Source organism: Anas platyrhynchos, chromosome 2, assembly GCF_047663525.1.
Source record: "Anas platyrhynchos isolate ZD024472 breed Pekin duck chromosome 2, IASCAAS_PekinDuck_T2T, whole genome shotgun sequence".
Taxonomy (NCBI): Eukaryota; Metazoa; Chordata; class Aves; order Anseriformes; family Anatidae; genus Anas; species Anas platyrhynchos.
This window is the reverse complement of record NC_092588.1, coordinates 100932966-100960668: the sequence shown is the minus strand read 5'-3', so window position 1 is coordinate 100960668 and position 27703 is coordinate 100932966. Positions and strand designations below refer to the sequence as shown.

The window sequence follows — 27703 nt, the reverse complement described above, 5'->3', positions numbered from 1 at the left end:
CCAACTGCTGCTGCTGCAAGTGGGCCCTGTGCCGTCCTGTGTCCCAGCAGAAGGTAACTCTGGTACTGGCAGGGCAGTTTTTCCACTCTCTGTAAAACCAGTGCAGTACAAGATCTCTTGCTGAGCGCTTGTCGGCTGCCAAATCACAACAGTCACTGCGCTACCAGTATGTAACTAATTTCAAAGGGGCTTAGGATGCCAGCTAAAACCAAATTCAGTTTGGTCCTGAAAAAAACACAGTTCTGTGCTGGAAAAGTCCTCTGCCACAACTTGGTTTTAGGATCCCCATTAAAGATATTGCCCTATAAATAAGTAGGTATGTGCACACACACTCACTATTTGTTTCTTCAAGCATGCCTCTCTCTCTGTCCTTGAAGGGAAAAAATAAAAATAAAATGTTCTTTGTAACAACTGGAACCACCAATGTCAGGCTGCAGGAAAGCTACTGAAACCTGTTTCAAGAGGCTTCAATCCACAGCACGTTAAAGCCTGAAAACTTATTATATGCATATTAAACCTAGGAAACAAAACAACCTATCTGGTCATATGTTTCCCATTAACTCCTGATTTTTTGCTCATTCTACCAAAGCTGTTGTGTGAATACTGCACATACTTCAGTCTGAATCAGTGCTGCTCTAAGGACTCCCTGGTATCACTGTAAGTTGAAAATTTTAAATCTTTCTTGCCTGATGCAGCCATATTCCAAGACAGATTAAATTTACATTACCAACAGGACATAAAAATACAATTATAAGTACGATTCAGGCCAAAAAAAAAAATCTGAAGGATGGGGATTTTCTGGTAATCAGTGGGTGTTTTGAATGAGTAAAGACTGCATGATCATGCCATTTGTCATAAACGGTACCACATAAAGCTAGCTATTATGTGTGTTTAAGAAAAGAGATTGATTTTGGCTTTACTTTTGACCTTATATATATATTAATTACGTACTACCTAATAGCCATAGTTATTTTTAAGTTTCACTACTATAAACTGAAACGAAAATGCAAGTTGATTTTATTTCACGGGAGTTAAAGTCATACCTAAGAAAAAAAAAAAGAAAAAAAAAAAGAAAAACTGTCATTCATTGTAACTTATTTTTATGTGTCTAAATAGTTTTTAATAGTGACACAATCTGCATGTCAAGGAGCTCTGAGACTCGGACATGAGCAATATAGCTCAGTTTTGGAGAGCTTTAAAACTATCCCTAAGTTAACAGAAGGATAAATTTATACAAAGATTGAGCTAAAAATTATATCCTCTGCAAAAGGATTCTTAATCAAATGCATTTTCCTGAATTTGAAAGTAATCCAAATTTGTAGATAGATTATCTGATAAATCCTCAGCATGATAGAAGACTAAAACGATTTGCTAACTATTAATTAAGTATCTGGCAAATACTGTATTTGAACTAAATCAGTGATATCTACATCTAATAATATCTATATCTAGCTATGCAATAAAACAAGTTGGAGTGTGTCTTCCTGACTCATAATGTTTGCTTTCAGTCTCATTCTAGGTTCTATTCTTTAAATGGATACAGAGATCACCACTACAAGTTGAATTCACGATATTTTGTCATGCTAGACAATTAGGAGTTTCCATTAGATAATTACCAGAAGTATGTCTCATACAGGAAAAACAGTCAATTGCTGATGTAACAGGATTAACCAATCCAGCACACTGATCCGGCCCACTTACTTTTGACAGACACTATATGTGAGTGTACACATGAGAAGTACAGTATAAAGCTTCGCATTATAAGTACCACAAAGAGGAACTTCAGCAGTTCTTAATGCACAATACAGCAGTCTCCTTCTGAGAGTGAGGACTAGAGAGGTAAAACTTTAAACCAGCTTTTTTCTTTTAAAACTAAAACTTTTAATTCATGTGCATGCTGTTGCATATTGTTACGGATATATTGAATGAATGTATATACAGAGCTTTGCAGCTCAGGTAATTTTATGAAAAGAATCTGAACCATCATTTTTATATTTATCCAAACACTATGTATTTTTAGACATGAACATATATATATATATATATATATATAGGTATGTATGTAAGTACTAATGAACTATCTATCTGTGGTACTAGCAGACTCGCTTTTAGAAAACAATGCTTTTTGAAAAGTTATGCTTTAATGTTAAATCTGTCATCACCATGGCATGCAAGTATAATATGCTATACTTATATGTAATAGATTGTCTGTGATAAGTGTACCTGTTATATATGGCAAGCAATGTACACCTCACAACAAGAACCCAAACATACTTATCTGTCTTTTAAACTGAAATATGCCTATCCCTTACTTTTCATCAGACACTGTTGGGATAGGTGCTATATTAGAACTATAAATAACCCCTTTAATTATGTCATCTGTTAGTATATCTAATCATGAATGCATATTTTCAACTGAAATTATTTTTTCATCCAATTAAACTTTTAGTTCTATTTCAAGCTGACTTTCAGACTTCATATAATTACAACAGACTTTGGGCTGTTCATGAGATCCAAGAAATTTAGATGTATTATAGCGAGGTTTGTGTTACAAAGATGTGTTTATAAGAATGGCTGCAGGGTTTATAATGCTGACAGACCCGTAAGTGTAACAGTATATAACAGTATAGCAACTGAGGTCAGTAAAACACAGATGAGGGTGTACTGTGGATGCCTTATAACAGTGAAAGACTTATAAAAGACCTTAATTGAAAAGGACTTGCAATATATAACATTTGTAAAACTTTGGTTGATTGTTCAGTTACTTCTGTATGTTTCATTTAACTATAATCCCATGCCTGTCTCTCAGCCCATGTGTCTGTAATCATCTCATGGAAACTAGAGACCTTACAATGCTTATATTTATAAATTACTCCTTTCCACTAAAATACAATGGTTGACGGTAATATAGTGAAAGTGGAATATTTGCTGGGTAGGAGGTAACCACACCTGAGAAGAAGGCAGAAGTGCGTGAGAGAGAGAGTATGAAAGGAAGGAAAAGAAAGAGGGCTATTACTAAAAAAGGCTCTAAGAAAATTAGCAAAAGTTAGTCTGGTGCAGAAAAACCTCAAGTTAAACTCCATCAGCTTTTAGCGTTCTCATTTTCTGTTACCACATCCAAACATGAGGGAGTTTGCTAGCTTCACCCTTGCTAGGTAAGGAACAGAACAGAGATGCTGCAGAACATAAAGGTGATACGAAGTCATGACAGTAACATAGCAAATGCCTTTCTACTGCTGGGCAAAACCCTTGTCAGTATAAAATACCAAGGATCTACCAACAGTGGCTGAAACTGTTTTTTCAACTATGTTTTATTCGTGATGTCTTATTCTAATATTATGATTGTGTCATTTAAATGAATGAAACAAAAAGTGACTTCTAATAACAATGGGCCAAATGTAGAAGATCTTACTCAGCCTTCACTCAGACAGAATTATTATTGGCATCGATGAGGGATTTGCCTGAGTCAGGAGCAAGTATGATTTGGCCAGATGACATGTAACACTTTCCATCTTCAAAGCATTTTTCAGACATTACTTGATTAACCCCAAACCTAAATATATCTGCCTGAGAACTTCTAGGCACAGACTAGCATAGAAGCAAGGATATTTCTGGTGCCAGGGCAGTACCTTAGCATGTCACAGATATGTGCCGTACCAACTCCGGCTTAGGTTCTCAGTGCCTGACCATGTACTGCAGCTGGAGAGCGGATCATGTATTATATAGCCCTCCAAACAACAGTGTTATTTTGCTCCTGTCAGATCTCTTGCCAGTGTTGATAACCTCCAGCATTTACAAGTGAGTAGAAAAGATCTTTTCTCTTCTACTCAAAGCAGAATAACATTCTGCCCAACAGACTCTCAGCCCCTGCCCTCAGTGCCCTCTTGTTCGCAAGCTATTTAAGATCTCCTGCTATCCCTAACAATACCAGACAGGACAAGAGCAAGGTGCTCATTAATAAAAGGTTTCACTCTTTCCATTCATTCATGTTTCCTCTGTTTAGTTAAGCCAGTGATACTGTTGAAGGAATAAAACAAACAAAAAAAAAAAAAAAAAAAGAAAGAAAGAAAAAAGGGTGGGGGTGGGGGGGAAGATGACGGCCAGGAGGGAGACAGGAGGGTCAAACTGTAAAAAAAAGAGAGTGAATTTACAGGAATTAAAAGAGATTTTAGAAAGGGGGGAGGGCAGAAAACCCGAGTAGTGATATTTGAAGAGAGGTGTGTGTTAGGGGAGCAATGAGCATAAGGAAGCCAGCCTGCCTGTTCCTCCCCCTTCCTAATCATAGCCTTTACTCACAGACAGAACTCCCTCCCTCTCCCATTCACTCACTCACTTTAGGCCAATCCGTCCTCTCCCTCTCTCTCCCTCTCTCTGTGTCTCTCTCCTACTCTGAGACAGAGTCAGAACTCTTCTCCCTGACAGCCACAAACATCTACAGCACTTATTGCATTCAGAGAGGGAACCTGCAAACAAAACTTCACAGAAAACTTTTGGTTCTTGTTCCAGAGAATTTGCTGAAGAGAAGGAAAAACAAACAAACAAACAAACAAACCAAACCAGCCCCAAAAAAACTGTGCGTGAAGGGGGAGGAAAAGCAGGGCCTTTTAAAAAGGGAATCACAACAACTTTTGCTGCCAGGATGCCTTTGCTTTGGAAGAGAGGATTTTTGTTGGTGCTTTGCTGGATTATAGTGAGGAGTTCCCCAACCCCAGGATCCGAGGGGCACAGTTCAGTCACTGACTGTCCATCATGTGCCCTTGCCACGCTCTCGAAGGATGTGCCCAGCTCACAGCCTGAGATGGTGGAAGCAGTAAAGAAGCACATACTGAACATGTTGCACTTGAGGGACAGACCTAATATCACCCAGCCGGTGCCCAAGGCAGCACTTTTAAATGCCATCAAGAAACTCCACGTGGGGAAGGTGGGAGAGGATGGCTATGTGGAAATAGAGGATGATGTTGGAAGAAGAGCTGAAATGAATGAAGTTGTGGAGCAAACCTCAGAAATCATCACTTTTGCGGAATCAGGTGAGTACTTAAAAACAAAACAGTAAAATAGCCTGCTTGCCAGAACTGCAATTAACTTCTTTTCTTCTCCTCAGCAGTACTGTTTTCTCCAAGGTTGTGGGATGAGACCTGGGGGAAGGGAGAAGGAGGAATGGGTTGGGGGGGGGGGGTCTCAGAAGGAATTTGATTTCTCTGACTTAGTCTTGGCTACAGATTACACTTGCTAAGCACAGGCAGCCACACAGGGAGGAAGCTCTTTAACCAATCTCTAGCAGAAAGTCAGGCTGCAAAGGGGTCCTCCAAACTGCTTGTGAAGCCAGAGTACTTGCACTAAAGTAGTGGATCGCAGGGCTGATGGTGAAACAAAAAGGGCTGAAGCCTTTTGGGGACTTTCTAAAGACAGAAAGTGATCTGCAAACTACTTGAGAAACTGCCCTTTCTTGTAAAAAATATAGTGGAAGTTATAAAATCTGCGGAAGCAGCTTTAACTTTTAGAAGCGAGAGGGCATTTTTGTTTTCTAATTTAACACAGCATCTTCGGCAGTAAAGAGTTGCAGGGACTGTCAGATGACTTCAATAGAACTGGACAAGTTGCTGTAGCTGATCCAATTTGTAATGCAGGCTTCTGCATACTGGAAAAAAGATTCTGCTCCTAAACCTCTCCTGCCAAAAAAAATGCACCCTATCAAGGTTGCATTTTGAACTCTTAAAGCACTGTTTTCCCTAACTGTTATGTAGTAAGAGCTAAGAATATTGATATTTTCTAACTAATAGCTTCAGGCTCACATCAACTGCCTATAGGAAACCACTCTAAAGTTGTACTTTACTGTCTTGTTCCTACATGAATAGGACCAGAACTCACTGTAATTCAATGTATATGTATGTGCATATATATCTGTTTGTATGTGCGAGTATATTTATATATGCAACAATGTCAATATCTTGCAATAACTCTATCATCTAACTAACAGCAACTTTTTATGATGCTGTCTAGCCAAAGCATTTTTCCTGTTGCCAAGACGGTTTTAAAAGAATGTCATTGTTTTGTTTGGTACAGCATATGGTAGGCAAAGTATGCAAAGGAACACCAAGCATTTTTGTTTAAAAGTTTGCTGCAGCAGTATAAACAATTAAGACAACACTCAGAGTTTCCAGTCCTGAAAACCTGTTGACTCAGATGTTCTGTTTGCAGGGAAGCCATGCACAAGAAGTGTGCATGCTTTTAAGAGCAGACATTCCTGCTAGCTGTCCGATTTCCAACTGTACAAGGAGCCCTTGCCTTTGGCGTCATTGTCAATACACACATTATCAGTCCCTTCAGTATGCAAGTGCGGGCTCTTCATTTTTTTTCATCCCACCCCCACTTCAGAAAGCAGGCAGATGTCAATGCCAGTGGTCCTGAGAAGCAGGAGGGGATCAACCTTAGTTCAGAAATGAGTTTTTAAATGCAATGAAATCCCTAGGCGATCTACGAGTCGGATTCCCCACCTGGTATTCAGCAGCTCGCTCTGAGCACTGTGAAACACATATGGCATGAACAGTGGTTTCTCTTCACTGTGTGAGTCCCAATCATTTGTAAACACATTATTGTCTCTCCTGAGCTCTGACACAAAGGAATTTGGAATTTGATATATGCCTACTCAGTATGACACCCTCCAATGGCAACTCCTGAAGCCATTGGCTCCTGGGCTCACGTGAGCAGTGAAAATCGTGCCATGGCCCACACACTGGCCAATAGTCCAGCCACTGATCCGCCGCTATAAAATACCCAATACTAGCACGTCACTTACTTTGATTTACATAGCGTTGTCCTACCACTGCTAGCCAAATTGAAGAAGACTTATGCTATGGAGCTGCGGGGCCGCATGCACTGGGCACAAGCTGTGTACTCGTGCAATTTCTTCCCTGCTCTCTCCTCCACCTAAGCCCATCCTGGAAACTGAGGCAGGAGGATTACTCCAGCCCTGCATCCCATATCTGCCAGGTTTTTATTTGGGAGGATGTCTCAGCAACCGAGAAACTGTGTTCCAGCATTTGGGCTTATAACGGAAACGTTGACTCCAGTCTGTGGACTTCCAACTGCTGATACATATATTTTTCACCTGGAGCCGCTCGTAGATGCTAACACTGGTGGATCCACCATGCTTTACAGGTGCCAGTGCTGCAACACATGAATAAACTTCACCTGGGCTCTCTTCCACTCCTGCACCAGCGGTATTGTGTGTCAAATATTAAAGCAATATTATTTTTCCTGTTGAGGAAATTGAGGCAAAAAGAAGGCAAATGACATGCTGGGTAGGAATTAAAAGGAAAAAAAAAAAAAAAAAAGACAGGAACAGAATATAGCCACATGGACAGTCCCCAGCGTTTGGTCTGTAGTAACTGAGAGGAGTATGGATAAGTTTAAAGCACCGAACATGTTACTCTCACAGTCAGGTTAATATTCTTTTTGCTTTTAATGTGAAACTCACTCTGTTTCAAAAGAGAATAGGAAATCAATGAAAATGAATGGAAACATCTCACATTGTATCAAATAAATGTCTATGGAAAGAGAAATAATACTTCAGGCTTTTTGCTCCTTTGGGTATGACTTGACATAAACCAGCCATTCCCTTTACCTTTCAGAAGCCACATTTACTACTTGCCTTCATAAAAAAAACCTAGTATTTCCATCCTTCATCAGCCGTATCCTCAGACATACAATGAAATGGAGTGAATGAACAAACAAGTGCCCTGTGCACGTGGCTCTGGCTTGAGACTGCTCTTTTATAAGAGACCAAAATTCAAGCAAGCATAGGCTACAGACAGTTAGAGGGGAAACTAAATGCAGGGAATATGTTTGAAGCACAGGTGTAGTTACGTCCAGGAAATCAGCAAAATAGTTGGCAGTTAGTTTTCACAGCTAACAAATCCAGGCAAATCTTTGCAAAACTAATGACCATGAGTATTGGGCAAAAGTTTACAAATGCACCCTACTGTCCTTTGGCAGTTTTACAAGTAAAACACGAAAGTGATTTTCTACTTGCATATCAAACTAAGATTACTAACCTCGATTAGTTCTGCTAGGAGGGTAGCTGTGCCAGAACTCTGTGGGTTATTTCAAGGACTTAAAAATTGTCTTTTGAGGAGAGGGATCATATAGATTCATGACGAGAAAATCCAACAGGTTCTGTAACTGAGATAGCGATTGCTCATAAAATATGTTTGGCTACTAACTTGTTCATTATTTTAAGTAGATAGCTTATTAGGCAGATCTGGGATTTTTCCAAGTGAATTTGATCCTGGCAACTAAACTACCAATGAAATGGGTTGCTAACGTCAGCACCCAAGAAGGCAATGGGAATTTCTGGGTAGAAATACTAATCCAAAGGCTTATCATTAGGAGAATTGTCAGAGGGGAAAAAACAAACAGACCAAAAAAAAAAAAACACACACAAAAAAACACAACCAACACACATGCACACAAAACCACAACAAGTGTCACGGCTATTTACACTGCTTTTACCTTTCTGCCTCCCTTCCTACTGAATTCAAGGTGAACTGGCTTGATCAGGTGATACCAACTTTTTTTATAAGCAGATATGTGTATGTACACACTCACACCTTTTCTTAGCATGATGCCTACTCTTATATAGCCAGTCTGGCAGCTCAGGAGGAGGAAAAGGATGGGCCACTTATGACTCTTTAAATCATTTCATCAATTTTCTTTTGAAAGGAAATGGATTTAATGGTATGAATATCTGTGCTGAATAAAGAATGGCCACGAGAGGGCACACTCCAAAGGCTTTTTACTCCGTGCAAGGCAACCTTCCTGCAAGCTTCTATTTTACCTAATTGAATCCTGAATCCCAGAGATCTTTATGCTTATCTGTAGCTTCTCTGAGTGGAGCTCTTGTTTCTCTCTTCTCGGTCATTTAAAAGACAGAGATTCACTGGAGTGGAAGACTGCAAGTTAAAAAAAATGCAGTGGAAGGAAATAGGCAAAGGGGAAAAACATAAAACTGATAAACTGATGGATGCTGGAAGTTCTGGATATCTGGAATCAGAAATGATCATTATTATTTTTTACAAGATACTGAGAAATGTGACCATGAATCATCATCTGAGCTGATTTTCTCACATCTTTTTTTCTAATGCAGTCTCCTTGGCTTTCAGAAAACAAGCCTCTTTCTCCCCGGTTTTGGTGTTGCTTTTTTTTTTTTTTTCTTTCTTTTTCTTTCTCCTTGGCTTTGGCATACTCTATCGAAGATATGAAGTTTAGCAAATGAAAGCAAGTTACTTCCAGAAGAAGAAAGCCATTCTGAATTAATCTGTTTCTTTGTAACAAAATGTGAGAATTCAAGGAGATTGGTTGCTTTGAGAACAATTTGAGAAAGCACACACGAATCTGAGAAGGTGGGAACCAGTTTATAAAAAGATACCTGAGAGACAGAGAGAGGGACAGAAAGTACTGTATGTGTCCCTCTGTGGGTAGTCATGCATTCAGTTTGGTATGCAAATCTAGCTGGAAATATATGGATATGCATTTGTTTGTATGCATGTATAAGCGGATGTATGTCTAGAGACATGGGTATGCCAGAGGAGGCATGCTTATAGACCCATGCAGCTGTACCTGCAACATTGTAATGTGGATAGATTCTTGCTTGTAAGTATGTGCCTTCATGTGCCCTCTTGTGTGCAGGATATACCTACACTGCTCATGTGTACATTCCTGCACAGATTCATGCTGGGCAGTCCTATCCACTTCTATCTATATGAGTGTGAAAAGGCAATCTCATGTCACGCAGCTGAGTTTTGCAAGATGTAATTTTGGACTGAACGTCAGTCTTCTGAAAGTAATTGGAAGTTTTGCTATTCATTTCAGTATACTTGCTATTTGGGCCTTACTGCACAGGAATCAAGTATTGTAATTAAAACAGTGACAGCTTTTGATCCACTTAATTTTAGAACTTAAAGTATTAAAAGTATATTAAAAAAATAATATCTCTTTTGTGAAAGACAAAGACTTGATATTATTTGTATCTTGAAATATGCTATTGGTGCAAGTGACCCTATGCTTTCCTTGAGCTATTTTAGATGTGAATGCAAAACTCAAGTAACAAAAAGAACAAAACAAAACAAAAAACAAACAAACAAAAAACAACAAACACATCCAAACAAACACTTTTTTGTTTCTAAATATTTAAGGCCATGTGGGGGAAGGGCTTTCAATTTGGAAGGAACTCTAGGTTGTGGATGTAAAGTGCTTCTCTCCTGACAAAATGGCAGGGGACAGTCAAGGTTCACCAGAACCGAATTATTTCACATTCTGAGTGACCTTGTCAGTGCCCCTTTGGGTTAATTTTTCAAGAAAAGGTATTTAAATAAGTTTGTTGCTGCTTTTTTATTTTATTTTTCCCCCCTACAAATGCTTGGGAAATATATATTTTTTTTTCTTTTCTCTCACAACAAAAATCCCATTTTGCTGGCAGTAAAGGGGATTTGAACATAGAGATAAGGTGTTTGTTATTTCTGTCATAATTCATCCTCCTTTTTCAAGAGGCAACCGTCACCCAGTCATGGAGCAGAAACAAAACTGTGCAACCCAGATGACCAGTTACATACGTGGGGTGGTGAATAGTTAGAATAAATTGTTTGTCAGTGATCCATAAGCTGAAATGTATTCAAAGAAATAGCCACTGCCTAATCGCAGTAATAACACATTTGTAATAATCAGTCTGCCCAGGGGATAATTGCCAGACGATAACAGTGCTAAATTCACTGAATAAATTCTGCCCTGTGAACAATTCATCTAACTCTAGTGGTCACTCATTAGTAAACATTTTGAGCAATTATCTCTCAATAACCATGCTCTTCTCTTTGCTCTCTTTAGAGGAACCTTTCTAGTAACCTATTTTTTTTTTCTGTCTCCTGGGGAACGGAAATGAGAAGTGAAGAGAAGGATGCTTTTGAATGTAATTACAGATTGGCACGCAGCACAAATTCCCCCAAATCTAAACATAGGCAGTAGTAAAGTTAGCAACTAAAAAAGGAAAAAAAAGCTTGCTTTGTATGGAAAAACAGTTCACTTACAGTATAACGTAAAAATGGTTCAAAATTAAGCAGTGGTGAAGAATGGAAATTTAAAGTAACAGCACCTTCTTACTCAATGAGCATTTCTGAATGGAAAATTTAAATACTGCGTATTAAGAGAAATTAAGAATAAGTCACATGATAAGTCAGGAAGCATAATCACTTTCATTCTGAAAAAAATCAGTCTTAATCGTTTAACAGCATATGGTTGGGGAGGGACGTCATTTTAAGTATGTTAGCATTTTATTAAAAAAAGTAAATAAAAATCCTCTTAACTGCATAGCTTAAGCCCTCTCCGGTATGTGCACATAGCTTGAACTAACGGGGCCTGATCTTGAAGCAGGCCTCAAACTGCAAATCAATGAGCTTTGGCTGCGCAGCTGCAGCCCGGAGGGACCCTGAGCCTCAGGGCCTGGGCCGTGGCAGCCCTCCATGCTTTCCTTTACCAGGCAGTGGGCAGAATCCTTTGCATGAGCCCTTCTGGAGGCAGAGAGCAGGGCACCTGTGTGGGCAGGTTCAGGTTTCTGTCCTAAAAGCGTGTGCGAGCACCACTGAAGAGAAAAACAGATACGAGCAAACTCTCGTGCTGTGTATACCGATGCTATGCTTTCTTTCCATTCAGTAACTCCCTCCATTAAACTTTTTACCATATATGCACTACTTTATAGGGCTTATATTTTTAACCATTTTTCATGGCGTTTGCCGTGTCCCAGTGCTGCTAGAGGGTTCTCTCGGCGTCCCAGCCCTTTTCCTGGAAGGGACTTCTGCCTAGCAGCAAAGCAGAGAAGTGGCCTCTCCAAGGCTGTTGGAAGGGGAGATGAGGAAAACCAATCAAAGGGGGCCAAAGTAATCCCTCGTCTCCTTTCCCAGCCTCTTTCTGCCACGATAACAATCCAGCCTATTGCTGTTGCCGTTTATATGAGCACTGAAGTGATGAAGGCATTGCCACTGTTGTGCTGTGGGTCTTTCCACAGGAGTCAGGCAGGAGGAGCAGGATGATTAGAAATGAAAAAAAGACCCTTGCAAATCAGTTGTGGCAGATGAGAAGTCAGGACAAAGGGATCAACGGAGTGTAATTATGGAAGTGATATTACCCCGAACATGCAGGAATGTCTCCTCTTATAATTTCAGTTAGATGAACAGCATGTATTTCTAAGAGCTTGAACGAGGTTGTTAACTCAGACCAGAAAGGAAAGACTGCTAAATCCCTAAGCAAAACATGGAGAAAATGAAATACAGCAGAATTTTGTCTCGGAAAACCTGAAGAATGTATTTTATCGTAGCACAGAAATTTTTTGGAAATATAAAGATCCTGTTATAAAGTGAATGTGTAATCATCAGAAGCCCGATCCAGAGATCGCAGTTCAATTCTAGCCCAGGCCAAAACCCAATTTCAAAATGAGCTGGTCTGAGCATAATTAACCTTGCAAAGATTGCAGCATTCATATCGTTTGTGCTGGATGATCACAACACACCAATTGTGAATGTGGAGAGAATTCAGAAAAGCTAATTTTTTTTCCTAATATAAAAGAATGCTTTTTATCCCCAGCCTTGCACCATTCCAGTTTCCTTCTAAAAAGGATCTGAGAAAGGGAATGATTTTTTAAATTGTTTTAAAACCTCTTATTAGTTATGTCAGTTTGAGGACTCAGTATTTTGTGTCATGCAGGAATATTAGTCTCATATAAGCTTCCTGCATCTTGTTTAGAAGCTGAATTGACCATTTGTGTGTGAAAATGTAGCTAACATTAATATCCAGTACAATAACAACCTACAGGGAAGCTGTTATAGCTGCATAAGGATGGGTCATATGCTACCTTGCTCTAACTCACTTTTCTCCAGTGAAAAAAAGCAACACAGATGTGCTCCTGTACTTTTGCTTTCTCATATCTTTAGTAATGAGGAAAAAATCAACTTCCACATATACAGGAGCATATGAAAAAACAATTATCAGAGTTCTTGAGATCTTGTTTCTTTCATGTAATATCTGTCAAAAAGAGTGGTTGCATGGGTACACTTCCGGGCCAGTGCATAAAGTAATATGAATATTTACTGTTGGAGATATGTCACTTCATAACTATTTCCAGTTCCCACTGGAATGGAAATAACAGAATGTGAAATACCATGCATTAGCACTTAACAGCTTTAAGTTATTCTGTAACACAGAGCTGCCCAGCTTTTCTGGTCTTAAGGGCCACACAGCTTCTTCCCCAGTCAGGCCAGGGCTGCACACCCCAGCTGCTCTCTTCAGAGCACATGATGGAGCCAGTTTTCCATGTCCATGTCCAGCACTGCTGATCTGCTCATTCACAGGATCCCTCCTAGCACCAGAACTGCTGTCTGTGTCCAGCCTAGTACCTCATGAACATGGTATAAGTTTGTGAGACAGGGTCAGGGGGTTGAATGTGCAGGCTGTATCAGAGGTCCTCACAGGCCTTAGAAGTAACCAGTCTGATAGAGCACGGTCTCTATAACATCCCTACATAGTATGCAGCCAGCCTCTTGGACCAGGTTTCCTTCGGATTGGAAGAATGTCACTGTACACCTCCTCATGCTCTGAAACCCAGGCCAGTGAGGGATTAATACCTATCAACTACCCTCTGCTCCAACATAGCTGGCAGCTTAGCCAGGGTTTCACTTCCAGAATGGAAAAACTGGTGTTAACCTTCAGTCATTATTGAATGACTCTCATTTAAAAAATACTAGAAAAACAGTAACTCTGCCACTCCCCACAGTACTGGTCAGTTTGCTCTGTCTTTTCTATAATCCGCTTCCTTTTTTAAGGTACAGTCCCATGGGTTCACATAGCTCTCTTAGAAATTAATGGAGCTCGCTTTGGAGACAGGCATCAGCAAAGTCTATGAGAAGCAGTTAACACAAACCATGTGTTTTCCTATCTCAGTGACAGTTAAAGTCTACAATTTCACACTCTCACTTAGAGGGAAAACAAAAACAAAACACTGCGCCCTTTGGCCACACTAATTCAGACATGTCTGTCTCTTTGACCTGGGAATGCCACCAGGGAAAGCTGAATGTCAGTGCCAGGACTTCACAGAGGGGGAAAGCAACAGGTAGCTCAAAGGGCAATACAGCCTGTGTACAGAATTTAGAAACCAGGAGTGGTAAGATAGTCAGGGAAGTCATGTTAAGTGGAGTTCAGAGGCAATGGGAAGCAAGGAGGAGACGACCACAAGAGCAGTTTTTCCTGTATGCTTCCTACCACTTCAGTTTTCTTCACCACTCACCCCCTTTTCAGGGTGCAAAATTCTGCTTCCCTGACAAGCAGAACTATTGCACAGAGAACCAGGTCAACAGCTGTGGGTACTTCAAAAATAATATCAGTGACAAACTGGTAATTATGAATATTGTGTCTGTCAACTAAGGTCAGATATCTGTGCATTTCAAATCTGTGACCCCTGGCCTCCATCCTGAGAAAGAACAAAAGATGCCAGTGGGGACTTTTCGTTTGTCAAGAAAATAGAAAAGGACCTCTTTTAAAAAATAATACCCCTTCCCCACAGCAAATTCATTCTCTCTTAACTTTTTCATGCTCCAGTGATCAAATCATTAAACAGCCCTCATTATTCATTCCAACTTCTGCCAGGGATATGAGCTCTGTATCAGAGAAACACCCCCTCACCATCATAATCATCATCATGACATCTCAGCAAGTTGATACAATTATGCCAGAGAACCATCCTCATAATTATACAGTTCTTTAGCACATTTTTTCAGTGTATTCACCATTACTATAATCACAGCGAGTACAGTGTGTTAAATTAAGAACAGGATTTACAGCTAACATCTCACAGGATGAAGTCTGCCTGCTGAAGTTCTGCAATTCTTTACAATAAAGCTCTGCAACCCTCTGAAAGCTTAGGCTTATGTGTTAGTATTTCTTTGTTTTTGAGACAACTGACATTTACAACTCATTTTAAAATGCACATGAAGAATGGTGTTTTACAGAGGGAGAAAGGACAGACCTCATTCCCACCTCATTTCCAAAGAACTCACTCCCCAACCTTAGCTATTAGGCTCAGATTTGAATGTGTATGATACACATAGTCATGGACTGTCGTCACAAACTCATTTCTGCCTTTCAGTCAATAGTGATCACAAAGGCAACTCTAGGAAGTGAACTCTTAGCAGCTACTGATGCTTATTTGCCATGCATTGCATAAATGCATAAATGAACATAAAGATATGATTGCTATAACAAAAAGCTTATAATACGTTACTGGCAGTGTTAAAATATGGTACTGGAAAGCAACAGACAAACAAGTAGTTTTCTAAAGAATTTTCACAAAAGCATCTGAGAAGGGGATTAGGTGAAGAAAGGTTAGAACAGAAGAATCATAAGAATGTAAAGAGCAAAATAGGAAACCTAGGGAACTCCATGTCTGCAATGACAATAAGGTCTCTTTAACAGAATGCAAACTGACATACTAACTAGCTCTTCCTGTCTATTTTCATTTACCAAATCAGGCACACCCAAGAAAACATTGCACTTTGAGATTTCCAAGGAAGGCAGTGAGTTATCAGTGGTGGAACATGCTGAAGTGTGGCTCTTCCTGAAGGTCTCCAAAGCCAACCGGAGCAGGACAAAAGTCACCATCCGCCTGTTTCAACAGCAGCGGCAGCCAAAAGGCAACTCTGAAGGAGCAGAAGATATGGAGGATGGAGGGCTGAAAGGTGAAAGGAGTGAGACTCTGATTTCAGAAAAGGCAGTGGACACCCGAAAGAGCACTTGGCACATCTTTCCTGTCTCCAGCAGTGTCCAGAGACTCCTGGACCAAGGCAAGAATTCTTTGGATGTGCGGATTGCCTGTGACCTGTGCCAAGAGACTGGGGCAAGCCTGGTGCTACTGGGCAAGAAGAAGAAAAAGGAAGATGACGGGGAGGGGAAAGAAAAGGATGCTGGAGAAGTCCCAGGAGAAGAGGAGAAGGAGCAATCACACCGGCCCTTCCTGATGATGATTGCCCGGCACTCAGAGGACCGTCAGCACAGGCGGCGAAGACGAGGCCTGGAGTGTGATGGCAAAGTCAACATCTGCTGTAAGAAGCAGTTCTTTGTCAGCTTCAAAGACATAGGATGGAGTGACTGGATCATTGCACCTACAGGTTATCATGCCAACTACTGCGAAGGAGAGTGCCCCAGCCATATAGCAGGCACATCTGGTTCGTCATTATCTTTCCACTCCACTGTCATCAACCATTACCGCATGCGGGGCCATAGCCCCTTTGCCAACCTCAAGTCATGTTGTGTGCCCACCAAGCTGCGGCCCATGTCCATGCTCTACTATGACGATGGCCAGAACATCATCAAGAAAGATATACAGAATATGATTGTGGAGGAGTGTGGCTGTTCATAGACACGTATGTGCACAAGACTCTTCTTTTTATATTGAGAAGAGAACGTTTTAAAAGCCCAAGAAGAGGAAAGACCTGACACGGTATAAAAGCCTTTTTGAACAAAACAATCATCTGAAATAAAAACAAGAACAAGCAAATGAAAACAAACAAACAAACAACAAAAAAAAAACAAACAACAAAAAAAAACACAACTACACACAAAAAAAAAGAGGGGACAGTAAAAATAATAAATAGAAAAAGACATATTGAGGATCAGAAAAGACTACAGCTATAAAGAGGAAGAAAGCTTCACGATCCCAGGCTTGAATGAGATACGTTTGAATGACGGTATGGGTTGGGGATTTCCCCTTCCTTTCAGTATGCTCCTTATCTTATTAGATAGTATGTTAAGCATTAGCTATTACTAGGGGAAATATGTTCCCTCCCCTAGCTACCCATCAGTTCAAGCCATGGTAGCAGCTCATCTAACCTGCAGCAGTTTGGACAAAGTCCAAAATGTCATTGAAATTCCTTGAAAAGCCATGTGTATGAACACTACATTCACTGGCACTTTCCCCAAAAATTTACCAACGAACTGAGTAGGTGTGTAGTGTTTGTGTGGATATATATGCGGCTATGTATTTATATACATACCTTTATACATACAGACACTACACACTTACATATACTTACATTGGTAAAGAGACAATATTGTGCAGGTGTATACACCTTCATCTTCTGCACTACATTTACAAAAAAAAAAAAAAAGAAAAAAGAAAAAAGAAAAAAGAAAAGAAAAACGAAGAAAAATGGTTAAAAAGAGTGAATGAAAGAATAAAAGTTACATATTGTAAAGGTGCTTACAACGTTAGAACTATGCAACCTAGTTGGTTTGAAACTGTTTACCTGCAAGAGAAAGAAAAAAAAAAGAAAAAAAAAAGAAAGACTTTTTTTTAAATGGAAGTAACTTGTTTAAAAAAAAATCTTCAGTGAGAGATACTTGAAAGGAATATGTTTGTCCAGATACTGGAGCCAAACATTTCTATATTTTGTAAAAAAAAATTTTTAATCGTTTACTATTTGCACTACAATGGTGTCTGACCTGTCTAATCCTTATTTAACAAACATTTGCAAGGGAGGGTGGTTGGGTGTGGGAGGGGTTGAGAGCTGCACTTATTGTGAGCTATACAAGAACTGCTACAGCACACAAAATAGCTATTTTTATTATTATAATTATTATTATTATTTTGTACCTTAAACTGAATAGACACATACACCAAAGACACTTGTGCGAGCCTCTAAAAAGTCTGTTTGTGGTTGGTACCATTCACCTGTAATAAGTTATGGTTTGAATTAAGGGTCAGTGGGTTGATTACATTCAGGCTAGTATATCTGCTAACCAGTTAAATTCAAATTCTTCCCTAAACAGAAAATTGTAATTTGAAGAAAGCCCTCAAAAGCCCTGGGATGTGTATCCAAGGTGCTTGAATCCAAGGTCCATAACTGTACTTGTTTTGCATATACAACACAAGACTTATCCCTGATGCACAGCAACTGTGCATCATTGGGAAACAACTTTATACAAGGGACATACATATATATATGTATATATATTTCTGTATGTATATATGTATGTATACACAAGGTATAAGCACTTCTGGCTTCACTTTAATGTTCTTAAAACAATGAATGTTTGTGTGCAAAGCACAATATATTTAAAGCTTGTTTGTTACTAACAAGCATGAGCGTTCAAAATGATATTTGTGTGAGAAGAACCTAAAGTGCTGGTGTACACTTAGAAAATATTGATGTAAAATTGCAAGCAGCTTTGGGCCATGCCCACCATCACCCCTGCAAATACAAAGAAAATGGCAGTTGGATTTCTGTTTGAAACGCAATCTTAAACAAAAGGCTGGCCATCTCAACCACCACCCTCTAGCACGACAACTCTTAATGGGTTTGCGCGTTACCTGTAAAACCTAATTTTCAGTGTCAACACCTAACCTGAAGGGTCCAACCCATAGGGCATAGGTAGATAGGTTTAAAAAAAAATTCTATCGCTGTTGTATTTAAAAGAATGTTAAAGTTACAATGTGTGTCTTTGGGTAGGGGGAGATGAGAAGAAGGTATGGGAGAAACCTTTAGGCCCTGTTTACACTGAGTTTGATAACCCTGAGCCTGAATCTTCAGACTCTCACAGGTTTGCAGGACCAAGCCCCTGTTAGCTGCCTTCTGACAGGAAGGGCTTCAAAATGTCTCTCACAGAAAGCAGCGCTAACATGGCTCCCCACCTTGCTGAGAGCACAGTCTGTTTAAAAAAAGAAAAAAAAAAGAAAAAAAAAAAAAAGATAGCACAATTTAACCCAGTCACATTGGCTAGGGATAGCGTGTTAGCACCTTCATGGCGAGAACCATGTTTAAGCAGTGTAATCAGGGCCTTCATTTTTTGTCAGCCAAAACTGTTTGTGTGTGTGTGTGCGTTTGCTCTGTGTCTGTGTGTGTGTAGATGTATGTGTGCATGGGAGCGTGTCTGTATATGTATGTATCGATAGAGATTTAAAAAGAAAAAAAGGAAAAAAAGAAAAAAGAAAGAAAAGAAAAAAAAAGCCCTTTTGTCCGTTGAATAGATATCAACATACATGCTTATAGCTAAGTTTTCTATCTAATTTATTTCACAGTATTTAGATTGCATAGTACAGCTAATGGGTTATACATTTATGTACTTTTTATACAATGCATTTTTACAGACTTGTTTGCAGTTTGCAAAAAAAAAAAAAAGATTAAAAAATTGTAACAATTGGGTGAACACTAAATTTGTCACTAAAGTATTCTGTAAAATATCAAGGCTTTCTGATTTAAATTATTGCAGATTTTATTTTATTTTTTTTTTTTAGTATTTTCTTCCTGGGGAAAGGGAGGGATACCAAATGGTAGTGGGGGGGGGGAGAGGGGGGGGGGGGGGGAAGATGCACAAATAATCTATCTTTATAATTTAAACAAATCAAGTTCCTGACCCTGCTTCATTTGAAGCAAGTGGCAGAATTGTTGTTGATTTTTCTAGAAGTAGGGCCAGGCTCTGGAACTGCTGTGGCAGGAACATAGCCTGTGACAGCTAAAGACAGTACCTTTTATTTCACTGAACTTTGGACCTGGACTTAAAATTAGATGCATATTGCCCATCTACCCTTACTTATGTCCACAGGCTCATTGATGTCTACAGATCTCCTTATAAGAGTAGTAAAACTATTTACATGACTAAAGGTAAGGCAGGCTGAACCACAGGTTCCTTGTGCTATAGGCAGTGTGAAGGGAGAGAACAGATTTTGAATGAGTGGCACCATATCCAACAATATTTAATTTAATTGATTGTTCAAAAACGGGCTGCTTGTATCATGGTTGGTCTCAGAATGTAGTGGCAAGGGAAGCAGGTGAGATGGCTCATGTTGGCTAAAATTATTCTCATGTGTGATTAATTAAGAGCATTGGAGTCCTGAAATCCCAGCACCTTCCCAAAAGCGACAATGGCAAAACTCCCATTGACTGTAAGTAGGGTAAGTTTAGGCTCCTGGTTTTCCTGGTCAAAGCTGGCAGAGCCTTTAAAAAGAAGTCTGATACTGAGTTTGATACCAACTTTTATGTGGTGCACAGGGGCTGGCCCTGGAAAACGTGAAACTAGCCTGAGAGAATTTCCAAGTGAGGAAAGAAAAGGGGATTTTTACATGTGGTGAGTGGGTTGCATGATAGGTACATCAAAAACACAAGAAGGTTTTTCAAAGCAAGAAGTAACTGTTCCTAAGCCCTGCTTTTTAGCTTTCATTTGTGTGTTTATACTGTTCACAAATTTTAAAGGTTTCTCCCTCCAATCTCTATATTCAGTCATGGGGTTTTGATTTGTGGTCAGAGTTATTTAAAGCAGGGGGAAATGAAAAACTATATGATAAAATAAAGTAAGAAATCGGGATGTTAATCAAGACTGACTGATTCCAGTAAAACACCCCACCCCTGATAATTTGGTTTAATTAAATCTGCATGCACTTAAAATAGCATTAGAAATTGTTACCATATTTAAACAGTTGTTCAAGGACATGCAGTCTCAAAAAATACTTCTCCCTTCAGGTACTACTATACCAAAAAGAAAAAAAAAAAAGAAAAAGCTTTTAACTACTAACACATTCCTTTCTGTATAACCCATTTCCTTTTTATATTGAAAATGTATTTTCAGTATATATTTGATCACAGAAATGTACTTGTTTAGTACGTCCACAATCTTCTTGTTTCAGAGCTGATGACATTCAGTGGTCTTTCCCCCTCTTCAAGTCAGATGTTCACTGTATCCATGGCCTAAGAAACTGCCAGAAGTGCACATTAAGATGTTTCTTTGGGAGGGCTGAATGTATTTGTATTCTTGGGGTTTAGCAAAAGGAAATGCTAACAGATGCTTATAATTATTCTGCACTTATATGTCACAGCAGAATACAGATCTAGGGCCTGAAACTGCAGAACTGAATGAAATGGGAGTTTTGTCATTGACTTGAATAGAAACAGCCTTTTACCACATTGTTGCAAACTAGGACTCTGTTATAAATACCTACTCTTTTGTATTTAGTTGAGATTCAAGTCATCAGGTTCATATAACTGTGACATCACAAGGCCATGTAGAGGCTAGCAGCAATATCTCTGAATTAGAGAAGTTCAGGCATCTGTAATGTCTATGTGCAAAATGAGAACTTTTATGGACTATAGTTACTCATGGTATAGTGCCTTACTCTGTAAGCAATGCTGTTGATTCCAGAGGGTCTCCTTTCCTAGAAAGTTACCAGTCATCATGAATAAAGTGAGCAGAATCTATTTCTGGAGCGTAGGTAGAAGAGAGGTGATGGAAATTAGTAATTACTTTAAGTTAAACCTCATGTCAATGCTGTGCATCAGTATAAGAATCAGATGCTAACTTTCTGACACTGAAGAACTTTACTCCCCATCTGCTCTCACAGCATTACATGTGGAGTAAAAAGGTTTTCAGTTAGAGTAATGAAAACTGTCATTTGTCCTTTCATGAACAATTATAATCAATGTTTTGATAGGCAGAAACAAACAACACTTCTGGGTTATATAGCTATTTATTTTTTGAGATACAGTGAATCTGTGTTAATTCTCAATGAGTTTCTTTATATTTAAATACTTTCAGAAACAATACATTGACGATGGGTTGAAGATATATATATATATGTATGTATATATACATATTATATATATCTACAATATATATACACACACAACTATATATATATGTATATACATATATATATATATATAAATTATGAAAGCCAAGATATTATGAAGCCTATTTTGTTTTTATCATTTTGTGTTTTGTTGTTGATATTATTATTATTATTGTTATTATTATTATTTTGCATACTACATGCAGTGCTTTAACCAATGTCTGTTTGGCTAATGTAATTAAAGTTGTTAATTTATATGAGTACATTTCAACTATGTCAATGGTTTCTTAATATTTATTGTGTAGAAGGACTGGTATTTTTTTTATTTACATTATGTTTAAAGAGGTAACAGTTTGATATGTTCTCATTTGTTTATATTAGAAGTTATTTATTTTCACGGCATTCCGTCTGGTATTTTGATATTTGGAAGGCATGCTACCTATACTTTGTACAGTTAGTGGGCAGTATTCAGCAGCTCCCGGTAGATTTTTAGGCCCTGTGTTAAATAAAAGACATGTTTGGGATTTCTATTTTAGATCTTTCTTATTGGTTTGCCAGGACCACTCAGTGCACTTACTGCCAGACACCCTGCCTGCGTGACCAATTTATTCCTACTGTATTTACCCAGGACAGAGGACCAAAACCACCTCTAGTGTAAGTCTGGTGACTTCAGTGAAGTTACACCAGAGATGTATTTGGCTCACCGAGAAATTGCTTGTACAAATCAGTGCAAAGAAAGGACAGAAAGCAAGCAAGCAAGCATCTTTGCATTTGAAAGAGGATTTCAACATGTTAAAAATGTTTGGGTCAGCTACTATTTTATTTTACTTTGTTCTTTTTGTTATTTTGCTCTTTCTTATACAACAACAGCAACAACACAAGTGAAATAAATAAAGGGAGTTTCACCAAGCATTGTGTAATCGTCCCTTAATATGCATTCCTGGTTGGGAAATACATGGGACCTGGGGAAATACCAGAAAATACCAGAGATGAAACGTGGGTGCCTCTTTGGATCAAGCAGTGCGATGCCTTTCTGTTTGGTGTCACCATCCTAACTCTGCATTCAGACTCACAGTCCTACATGTAATGCAATTTTAGGTTGTTCCCTTCTTAGGAAACAGAGACAGTATCAATGCCACAGCCCGTGTCAGCTCCCCTCTGCCCGCAGGCTGTTAGGTGTTCAGCTACCATAACCACAATTCCCTTGAATAACCCAGAATCAGATGCTTACCCTGACAAAAAGAGAATTTGCATTACCCAGACAAAATTGCAAAATTGTCAGTTCACATGTACTCATTTATAATCAGTTCACAGGCAGCCACAGTGAGAAATCATCTGAGTACTCTCATATTTGAAATTAAAGCATACTTATGAGGGGTTTTCACCAGTCTTTGCATTCTTAGGGTGATAAATGGACTCCTGCTATATTCCAGTGGGCTGAGAATCAGGAAACAAGAATCTTGAGGTTGATCTTTAAATGGATTACTTGCATGGTGCTTAAGCATGGGCCACCACAGCTATTAGCATGCCTGTTAATAATCAGACATTGAAAGCCATTCTGCAAAGTCTGAAGAAGTGAGTTGCTTTCCTCTAACTGAGAACAAGTTTTCAATAAATCAGTGCAATCATGACTACAGAAAGCTTTTGTTTCAGAGAAAATTAAGACATGACTGAATATTTGCTTTCATTCCTTTGTTATGATCACTATTATTATTATTGCCATCAAGGACAAACCCAACTGGCTTTGGAAGTTGCACTAGCAATAAAATAAAATCATGAGGCCTATTTGATTCAAACCACTAGCTTATTAACCTGCTAAAAATGAAGCTTACACTTCAGGTGTAAAATGGGAAGTTATCCTTTCTCTGGCATGACATGAAGTGCAACACTGGATGGTGTAATCCAGATTTTTTCCATTACACAGCTGTTTGATTTTCTTTTTAGTTTAAGAATGCTATTGAGAACTGTTGCTATTGTATGGGCTTGTTGAAAAGCCCCGGCTCAAAGAACAGTGGAGAGCTAAGAGCTGCCTTTTGCATGAGCTGAACAATCTGTTAAAGCCAAAAAAACCTGCCCTAAACAAATTAGACCATGATAATAATATACTGACAAAGGCAGATAACACCAAATGATTTTATGAAACAGATACACAGATAGTGTCTACTCAGTGTGCATTTCCTACCTTAGAGGTAGATTTTCATGTTGCTACTTGGGTTGTTGAGTTGCTGTGCACTGAGTCTCAGTGCATTTTATGATTGTTTTTCCATGCTTGTCACAGGGCTAACAAAGCCTGTGTTTTGGTAGTCTTCCTGAAATACAACCACAGACTGATTTAAAGTACTGCCAGGGCTCTGGTTCAGTATCCTGTCTTACGTTGCTGATAGAAATATGGCACTGTTATCACTATGGTGATCAAATCCACTGGCTTTCAGATACCTGACACCCAGCTGCTATGACCTCTGGGCCTTTCTTGGTTTCAAAAGAGTTATCTAGTCATCTCAAACACTGTCACCATTTGATCACCTTTCTACTGTCTACTCATCAGCTTTGTTGGAATTACACTGACTGGAAAAACAGTGCAGAAAATCTTCAGCTGCTAGAGCATCCCAAATCCTCTCTGTGGGACAGACTTAACTGAATGGCAAGGTTTCCCTTTCCCTTCCCTTTCCCCTAACACTTAAAGTGGAAGGGTTAGAAGGAAGTTGCACATGAGTTGACACTACCTATGCATCGTTTCCTTAGGAGGGCTGTGAGAGGGAATGGGGTTATTTTGGCTTTGAATAGCAATACTGCAGTTTACAGATGCAGTGGCAAATTCATTGTACACATTACAACACCACATCAGGAAGCAGTATAACAATTATTTTACACATCTGAATCATCCAGTCTCTACTGCACGAGAAAGTTTCTCTGACTTTGAGAAGATAGAAATGTATATCACCACAGTTATGGTCTCCACAATTTCATATAACAGCAGACAAAAACAACACAGCAGCTCTATTCAAACAAGAAAAACATTCAGAGGAAAGTTGGCAGGGCAGAGGTCCCTTGAGGGGCTTTTGAGCAGGCTGCTCCTCCACAAGTTTTGTGTACACAAGAATACCTCTTATAGCTGCATTAGGATGCAGTTTATAGTCCTGGTCTTGATCTTAATGAAGTCAGCAGGGTATTGCAGACCTGGACAGCTTAGCTGAAAGTAAAATGAAGTCCTATTGTTTCAGTAAAATCACTGAGTAAAATCACTTTTATAGTGCAAAGAGTAAGATGGAGATGACATGGACACTGTAATGAGCCGTGTATGAGAGCAATCAGAGTTGCATAACTTTGAAAAAAAGATAACCTAAATTGGGCTAGAGGTAGAAAATTTTCTACGTACAGAATGTAGTTGCACTAGATCTTTCTATGTAAGAAACCCATTTTAAGGTTTAAATCTACTTAGCTCTTCTCAGATAAGCTGTGTGTCTCCCACTTCACTGATAGCACCCTTCCTGGGGTCATGCCAGCCTCAGAAGTAGGGCAATGCAGGAAGAAAATGTGGCACCACATTCAGGCATCATACACTCATTCCTTTTACCACTCTGAGAATGCACGGAATGCCACTAACCTATCTGAAGTCCAGGCAGACAGACTGGTAAATAAGTGACAAATCAAACTATGATTTCTTTTTATTTTTTATTTTTTAATTTCTAACACATGACCCAACCTTCAGAAGCAATTCAGGCCTGTCCCAGCACTGGCAAATTACCTTGGTATGAATCAGGTTCAAATTTGTCACGCTTTCAAATGCATACCTTTTTGTGCAAATCCTACTCCTTTCTCACGCTTTCAGTGGACAGCCTGGTCATTTGCACACAGCTGTTGTGGAGAAATTGGCTCTAGGCTTAGACTCCAAGCCTCACTTCTCCATTCACATTTCCATATCCTAAGAAAATATTCTCAAGCACGGGAGTTTTATACCACCCCCACACGTCTGGGCAGGAAGGAGAGGAATCAGATAAGTTAATTATAACAACTCAGAGACATTCCCTATGAAAAGAAACTCCAGGCCCCCAAAAAAAACCCCAGCACCAGACCTGCCCTGCCAACCACTCAGCATGGTACCAAGAAGGTCTGCAGCACCTGGGGAAGAGCAGAGGGACTGCAGGGAGGGGAAATATATTAATGGGGATGGTTTCAGTTACTCCCGTGCAGTCACTGTCACATCTGATCATGATGAAGAGATGAAATTTTTTGCTATCACGAAGGAACTCTTCAGCAAGCAGCTTCTCCACTTGAGAAACAGCAAACTACTATGTAGAACCTGGCTCAAGAATCTATTACTAAAATATTACTTTGAAACTGTAGCTATACCACACCTATGTCTGTTACAGAATCAACATACTTGTCCATCTTCCTATCTACCTACCTCCACTGCAGCAGAGTCTGATTTCAGGAAGAGAAGCTGTAAAACTCTATGAAAACTTCAAGGAGCTAAAAGGGATTTCAAAGCAGCTTGCAGACTATTTCAGGATACTGTATTAGAGACACAGTATTGAAAGAAAGACCTGAAGAGCTAGTGTGGTGGATCAGCAGGATAAAGTCATATTTAAGTGAGAAAAATAAAAAACAATAGAAACGCCAGCAAATTAATTATACAAACACAATACAGAAAATTAGAAAATAATTTGAGTACTCTACAAAATCCATAATAGCTAAGAATGAGTTAAAAGTTAAAATAAGATAAATGCTGGACCTGTCAATGTGTGCTTTGTTGATGGAAAACCTGTTACATTTCCTTGAAGTGGTCAACAAGGAATAACATTGATATAGTCAGCTTGAATTTTCCAAGTAGTACTTACAAAGACCCTCACTAAAATTTCCTAGAGAAATTAACCCATCACGGGATAAAGAAAGCAACATATACAATTAATAGTTATTGTGAGAAGAGATGAAAGAAATGGAGAGGTGTCATCAGTGTCCAGCTCTGCATTCAGGTATGGGCTATGAAGTTAAAACTCTGAAAAACAGGATGAAAAGTCAGATGACAGAGTTTTCTGACATATGAGGTTAATTAAAATAGACGTGGCTGATTGCAAAAAATTGCTGAAGAACTTCACAAAATAACAAAACAGCAGCTGGAATTCAGCATCGATAAAGATAAAACAAGACAGGTAACACATGACATGTAGGAGAAAACAATCCTGACTTGCATGTACAGAAATGAGCTGTCCCTCAGGTAGGAGATTTGAGTGTTATAACACTGTTTTTATAATCAGTAAGAAAAGCAAAGCGAACACTAGGGATTACTAGGCAAGACAGGGTTTGTTGCTTGTTGGTATACCTAGAAAATGTAGACATGTTTTGGGGTATTGAAAGGGAATGACAGACTTGAGGGTGAAACAAAACCTCCCATTATATAGCTGAAGATACCAGCCAGGCCTCCCTTTTGATTTCTCTCCTCCACGCTGAGAAAGTCCAGCTTACTCAGACTCTCCTCATACATGTCCCTTACAGGGACAGACTGAGGGAGGAAGAATACGACATTATTTTTATGTCACTGTGTTGCTGATCAGCTTGTTGTTGACTCCCCATTAGTTCTGTCACTTTTGTCTCAGTATAAATCCATGCTCCTTCTGGTAGAATGATATGGAGGACTGGGACATGAGCAGACACTGATCCCAGGTGTACAGAGGTCACTCAACACCATAATACAAAAATACAGCAATGCTGCAGCAGATTGGACAGCTTGGATATCCTCCTGATGCAGACAGTTATTTTGAATTCTTTTTAATACATTTTTTTAAAGATCCCTTCCTGTTAAAACACAAAACAGTATAATTCTCATGGCTGAGCAGCTACAGCCTGTGATGATTATCTCCAAGTGTTCTTCAAAGGCCAATCACTATTGCCTTCAAGCTCAAGTTCAAGTCTTTTTTAGTTGCTCAAGCTCCATGCATCCCCAGGGAGACAGCCTGATGGGCTATGAATGGCCAGGTTTTCCCTGCTAAATTCATGCAACAGCAAGAGAGATTTTTGCTGTTTACATAATTATTCCTGGCCTATGCTATCTAAAAA

General features: G+C 39.2%; 1 protein-coding gene and 1 long non-coding RNA gene across 8 annotated transcripts in view; one reads left to right on the top strand and one right to left on the bottom strand.

Annotated features, from left to right (window-relative positions):
- LOC106015519 (uncharacterized) overlaps positions 1-27703 on the bottom strand; it is a 302586-nt gene that overhangs the window by 103725 nt on the left and 171158 nt on the right. The window lies entirely within an intron of this gene.
- INHBA (inhibin subunit beta A) lies at positions 1692-22559 on the top strand. Of its 2 annotated transcripts, XM_013095239.5 has the most exons (3): positions 1692-1839; positions 4507-5027; positions 15564-22559. In XM_013095239.5, the coding sequence occupies exons 2-3, from the start codon at positions 4640-4642 to the stop codon at positions 16448-16450; spliced, it is 1275 nt and encodes a 424-aa protein (XP_012950693.1). In that variant the 5' UTR covers positions 1692-1839; positions 4507-4639; the 3' UTR covers positions 16451-22559. The 2 variants fall into 2 exon arrangements, with proteins under 2 accessions (XP_012950693.1, XP_005015004.1); XM_005014947.6 differs by lacking the exon at positions 1692-1839 and having other exon boundaries at positions 4276-5027.